Source organism: Nomascus leucogenys, chromosome 14 (assembly GCF_006542625.1).
Source record: "Nomascus leucogenys isolate Asia chromosome 14, Asia_NLE_v1, whole genome shotgun sequence".
NCBI lineage: Eukaryota > Metazoa > Chordata > Mammalia > Primates > Hylobatidae > Nomascus > Nomascus leucogenys.
In genome coordinates, this window is record NC_044394.1 from 4,845,497 (window position 1) to 4,851,496 (window position 6,000).

Here is a 6,000-nt window from a genome sequence, read left to right on the forward strand (position 1 = left end):
CTTACCTCTTTCCTTTGCCTCTGCCAATCCCCCTTCTAGAGGCTCCACCTTTATAGATTAGTATAAATCCTTCTGCGCCTCTTTCTATGAATATATTATATGATTTTTAATCAAACTGGGATGAGACCGTACATATTTGTGTGTAAACTGTCATCGTTTCCACCCACGTAGTGGCATATCATGAACATCTTTCTGGTGCAGGTGGGTCATTATTTTTAACAGCTGCCAAGTATCCCTTTGTATGACTTTATCATAACGTGGTTTTTAAATCTCCTATGCATAGTTTTTCCTCATTTTTTCTATTGCACATAATGCTGCAGTGAACAGTTCATGCTTGTGTGTACATGCACATGTATGAAGATTGCTACAGGACAAAATCTTGGAAGTGGAGTGCTAGATCAATAGTATATGCATTTAAATAGTTGATAGATATTGCCAAATTGCCTTCTCAAATTTTTGCACCAACTCATACCCAAAAAAAATATATGAGTGCCCATGGAGGAAAAGGGTTCTTAAAATGTTGAGCAGGGAGAGTAAAGAAAGTTGGAATGTAATTTAAGGGTGAGGTGAGCCACCTGCTTTCATGCAGCCTCTGATCTCTGCTTCATTGAGCACACCTCTGCTGGGCAAAGAGTAGGAGCCTGTTGGGACAGATCGGTGGGTCCTTGCTCCAAGAAGGAAGTGTGGCTCATGGGCCACGCTCTCAGACATGCAGAAACTGTAAAGGAAGGAGACAACAAGCTAGGAAACCCGGGCCGGCGCCTCTGCACAGTCCTGGAGCCTGCCCGTGCCCTGGCTGGCACTGGGCTTTGCTGAAATCTAATATCTTGTTTCTTTTTCCCTTCTGTAACTAATGAGCAGGATGACAAGTACTGGGCAAGGCGCAGAAAGAACAACATGGCAGCCAAGCGCTCCCGCGATGCCCGGAGGCTGAAGGAGAACCAGATCGCCATCCGGGCCTCGTTCCTGGAGAAGGAGAACTCGGCCCTCCGCCAGGAGGTGGCTGACTTGAGGAAGGAGCTGGGCAAATGCAAGAACATACTTGCCAAGTATGAGGCCAGGCACGGGCCCCTGTAGGATGGCATTTTTGCAGGCTGGCTTTGGAGTAGATGGACAGTTTGTTTCCTTTCTGATAGCACCACGCCCAAACCAACCTTTCTGACATCAGCACTTTACCAGAGGCATAAACACAACTGACTCCCATTTTGGTGTGCATCTGTGTGTGTGTGCGTGTATATGTGCTTGTGCTCATGTGCGTGGTCAGCAGTATGTGCGTGTGCGTGTTCCTTTGCTCTTGCCATTTTAAGATCGCCCTCTCATCGTCTTTTAGTTCCAACAAAGAAAGGTGCCATGTCTTTACTAGACTGAGGAGGCCTCTCGCGGGTCTCCCATCCCCTCCCTCCTTCACTCCTGCCTCTTCAGTGTTGCTTCATGTTCGAGCTTACCTACTCTTCCAGGACTCTCTGCTTGGATTCACTAAAAAGGGCCCTGGTAAAATAGTGGATCTCAGTTTTCAAGAGTACAAGCTCTTGTTTCTGTTTAGTCCATAAGTTACCATGCTAACGAGGTGCATACAATAACGCAGCTCTAGTCCTTTCTAAGTTGCTTTCCTCTTCCTTTCAGTTTTGGTGATAATCGTCTTCAAATTAAAGTGCTGTTTAGATTTATTAGATCCCGTATTTACTTACTGCTATCTACTAAGTTTCCTTTTAATTCTACCAACCCCAGATAAGTAAGAGTACTATTAATAGAACACAGAGCGTGTTTTTGCACTGTCTGTACCTAAAGCAATAATCCTATTGTACGCTAGAGCATGCTGCCTGAGTATTACTAGTGGACGTAGGATATTCTCCCTACCTAAGAATTTCACTGTCTTTTAAAAAACAAAAAGTAAAGTAATGCATTTGAGCATGGCCAGACTATTCCCTAGGACAAGGAAGCAGAGGGAAATGGGAGGTCTAAGGATGAGGGGTTAATGTATCAGTACACGGGCCAAAAACTGCGTCTTGGATTAGCCTTTGACATCGATGTGTTCGGTTTTGTTGTTCCCCTTCCCTGACACCCTGCCTCGCCCCCACTTTTCTAGTTAACTTTTTCCATATCCCTCTTGATATTCGAAACAGTTACTTAAGATTCAGTTTTCCTGTTTTTTGGTAATATATATATTTTTGTGAATTATACTTGGTTGTTTTTAAAAAGAAAATCAGTTGATTAAGTTAATAAGTTGATGTTTTCTAAGGCCCTTTTTCCTAGTGGTGTCATTTTTGAATGCCTCATAAATTAATGATTCTGAAGCTTATGTTTCTTATTCTCTGTTTGCTTTTGAATGTATGTGCTCTTATAAAATGGACTTCTGAAAAATGAATGTAAAAGACACTGGTGTATCTCAGAAGGGGATGGTGTTGTCACAAACTGTGGTTAATCCAATCAATTTAAATGTTTACTATAGACCAAAAGGAGAGATTATTAAATCGTTTAATGTTTATACAGAGTAATTATAGGAAGTTCTTTTTTGTACAGTATTTTTCAGATATAAATACTGACAATGTATTTTGGAAGACATATATTATATATAGAAAAGAGGAGAGGAAAACTATTCCATGTTTTAAAATTATATAGCAAAGATATATATTCACCAATGTTGTACAGAGAAGAAGCGCCTGGAGGTTTTTGAAGTCTTTAATATTTTAAGCCCTATCGCTGACACATCAGCATGTTTTCTGCTTTAAATTAAAATTTTATGACAGTATCGAGGCTTGTGATGACGAATTCTGCTCTAAAATACACAAGGAGCTCTCTTGTTTCTTATTAGGCCTCAGAAAGAAGTCAGTTAACGTCACCCAAAAGCACAAAATGGATTTTAGTCAAATATTTATTGGATGATACAGTGTTTTTTAGGAAAAGCATCTGCCACAAAAATGTTCACTTCGAAATTCTGAGTTCCTGGAATGGCACGTTGCTGCCAGTGCCCCAGACAGTTCCTTTCTACCCTGCGGGCCGGCACGTTTTATGAGGTTGACACCGGTGCTATGTGTTTGGTTTATAATTTGATAGATGTTTGACTTTAAAGATGATCGTTCTTTTGTTTCATTAAGTTGTAAAATGTCAAGAAATTCTGCTGTTACGACAAAGAAACATTTTATGCTAGATTAAAATATCCTTTCATCAATGGGATTTTCTAGTTTCCTGCCTTCAGAGTATCTAATTCTTTAATGATCTGCTGGTCTCCTTGTCAATCCATCAGCAATGCTTCTCTCATAGTGTCACAGACTTGGGAAACCCCACCAGTAGGATATTTCTACTAGGTGTTCATTTTGTCACAAGCTGTAGATAACAGCAAGAGATGGGGGTGTATTGGAATTGCAATACATTGTTCAGATGAATAATAAAATCAAAAACTTTTGCAATCTTCAGCAGAGCTAAATAAAAGATATCAATATGAGACACAAGTGGACGTAGAATTGGCCTTTTTACAGGCAAAGAGACGAATTTTAGAATTGTTCTATGGCAATAGTCATTAAAAACATAGAAGAATGATGTCTTTAAGTGGAGAATTGTGGAAGGATTGCAACATGGACCATCCAAATTTACGGCCATATCAAATGGTGGCTGAAAAAATTATATTTGAGCACTGGTCTTTCTTGGAATTAGATGTTTATATCAAATGAGCATCTCAAATGTTTTCTGCAGAAAAAAATAAAAAGATTCTAATAAAATGTATTCTCTTGTGTGCCAGGAGAGGTTTCAGAAACCTACCTCGTCTTAAAAATTTAAACACTTTGGAGTCTGTGCAGGTGCCTTATATGTAGGTCATTGTCGCGATACACACACACGAACACTCCCTCTGGACTGGCTGCCTCTCCATCCAGGGCAGTTAACTAGCAAACAAGGCAGATCTGCTTCATGGAGCAGGAGGCCATGGCTTGACTCTGAGTGATTTGGGTCAACCAGGGTCAGACGCATGTCTGCACACTGCAGCTATTATGAGTCCCTTTGTCATTTTTCACCTTTTCATCCTAAGTATCTTTCAGAGATTAATTATTTGGCCATTAACAGTGAATCCAAATCATATCACACTGACATCATCTAGACATGATTTGGAAGGAGCAGCTTAGGACCTCCTGATGAGGTCACATTGTTGTTTCTTTTAACTAGACTTGGCAAAGAAAGGCAAAAATTGACCAGCCTATCTTTCTGCTGGTGCTGCCTTAAGGAGGTAGTTTGTGGAGGGGAGGACTGTGAATCATTACTTCTTTCTCTTCAGGAAGTGGCCACTTTGAACCATTCAAATACCACATTAGGCAAGACTGTGTTAGGCCTTTTGTCTTCAAATACAACAGGCCTCCACGGACCCATCCCTCCAAGCAGAAGGAGGGTACTCTCCTTTGAGGGGAGTACAGATGGGATTCCACAGTGAGGTGGGTGGAAACCTGTACTAGATAACCCAGAGGTTCCTTCTAACCCACTGGTTTGGTGGGGAACTCACAGTAATTCCAAATGTACATTCAAATTTCTAGGGTCTGTTTTCAGAAGAAGCAAGAATTATCAGTGGCACCCTCCCCACTGCCCCCGGCGTAAAACAATAGACATTCTGTGAAATGCAAAGCTATTCTTTGGTTTCTCTAGTAGTTTATCTCATTTTACCCTAATCTTCCTTTAAGGAAAACTCAATCTTTATCACAGTTCATTAGAGCGATCCCAAGGCATGGGACCAGGCCTGCTTGCCTGTGTGTGATGGCAGTTGGAGATCTGGATTTAGCACCGGGGTCTCAGCACCCTGCAGGTGTCTGAGACTAAGTGTTCTGCCCTCCAGGTGGCGATCACCTTCTGCTCCTAGGTACCCCCACTGGCAAGGCCAAGGTCTCCTCCAGATTTTTTCTGCAATTAATAATGTCATTTAAAAAATGAACAAAGCCTTATCCGAATCGGATGTAGCAACTAAAGTCAATACATTTTGCAGGAGGCCAAGTGTAAGTGTGTGTGTGTGTGTGTGTGTGTATGTGTCTGTGCGTGTGTGTGTGTGTGTGTGTATGTGTGTGAATAAGTCGACATAAAGTCTTTAATTTTGAGCACCTTACCAAACATAACAATAATCCATTATCCTTTTGGCAACACCACAAAGATTGCATCTGTTAAACAGGTACAAGTTGACATGAGGTTAGTTTAATTGTACACCATGATATTGGTGGTATTTATGCTGTTAAGTCCAAACCTTTATCTGTCTGTTATTCTTAATGTTGAATAAACTTTGAATTTTTTCCTTTCTTTCATGTATTTTTATTAACAGTTGGCTAGCAATGGCATTCTATTCCCACCTCAGTAGCAAAGAGACCATTTATAGAGATTATTACCTAGATAATAAAATGATAATACTATATAATTAGTAATAAATTAACATTTATTGGGTAGTTACGTGCCAGACACTGTTCTAAACACTTAGATGGAATATTTTATTCCATATTAGCTCTATGAGGTAGGGACAATTATTATCCCCATTTACAAAAGACAAAATCGAAAGTTAGGGGAGTCACGTAGCTTACCTAATGTTACAGAGGTAAAAGTGGCTGAGATGAATTTTGATCCCTGGAATGGGCATCATTTAGAGGGGTGGTTCCCAAAAGCCAGTCCGCAGACTGTCTTGTTCTCTAATATATAAAAAATAATTCAGCAACATCTAGGAGTATAAATCCAGAGATTCTGAATCAGTAGTTCTTGGATGGGGCCTAGAAATCTGAATTTTTAAACTGATCCCAGCCAACTTCCATGTGCAGCCAAGTAACTGGTGTCAAGGATTTATAGACTTGGCTTTTAATTCAAGTTCATGACCCTTGGGGGATCCATGCAGAGGCTTCAGAGCTGCCATAGTTATCTGAAATTGCATGCAACTTTTTTGTGTATAAACACATTTATTTTGCTGTAGAGACTTGTAGCTTTTTTTTTTTTTTTTTTTTTTTTTTTTACTTCCGTAAAGGAACCTGTGAGGCAAGGCAGAATAAAACC

The 6,000-nt window shown here is 40.4% G+C and overlaps 1 protein-coding gene across 4 annotated transcripts in view; it reads left to right on the top strand.

The window, feature by feature from the left end:
- The window catches only part of HLF (HLF transcription factor, PAR bZIP family member), a 59,888-nt gene extending 54,623 nt beyond the window's left edge, over positions 1–5,265 (top strand). For 3 of the 4 annotated variants that reach the window (XM_003272278.4, XM_012503352.2, XM_030827489.1), the window contains exon 4: positions 862–5,265. In XM_003272278.4, the coding sequence (XP_003272326.1) occupies positions 862–1,077 (216 nt within the window). In that variant the 3' untranslated portion in view covers positions 1,078–5,265. Of the gene's footprint in view, positions 1–858 lie in introns of all 4 variants that reach the window. The other variant, XM_030827488.1, reaches the window with a different exon arrangement.
- The last annotated feature ends 735 nt before the right edge of the window (positions 5,266–6,000 follow it).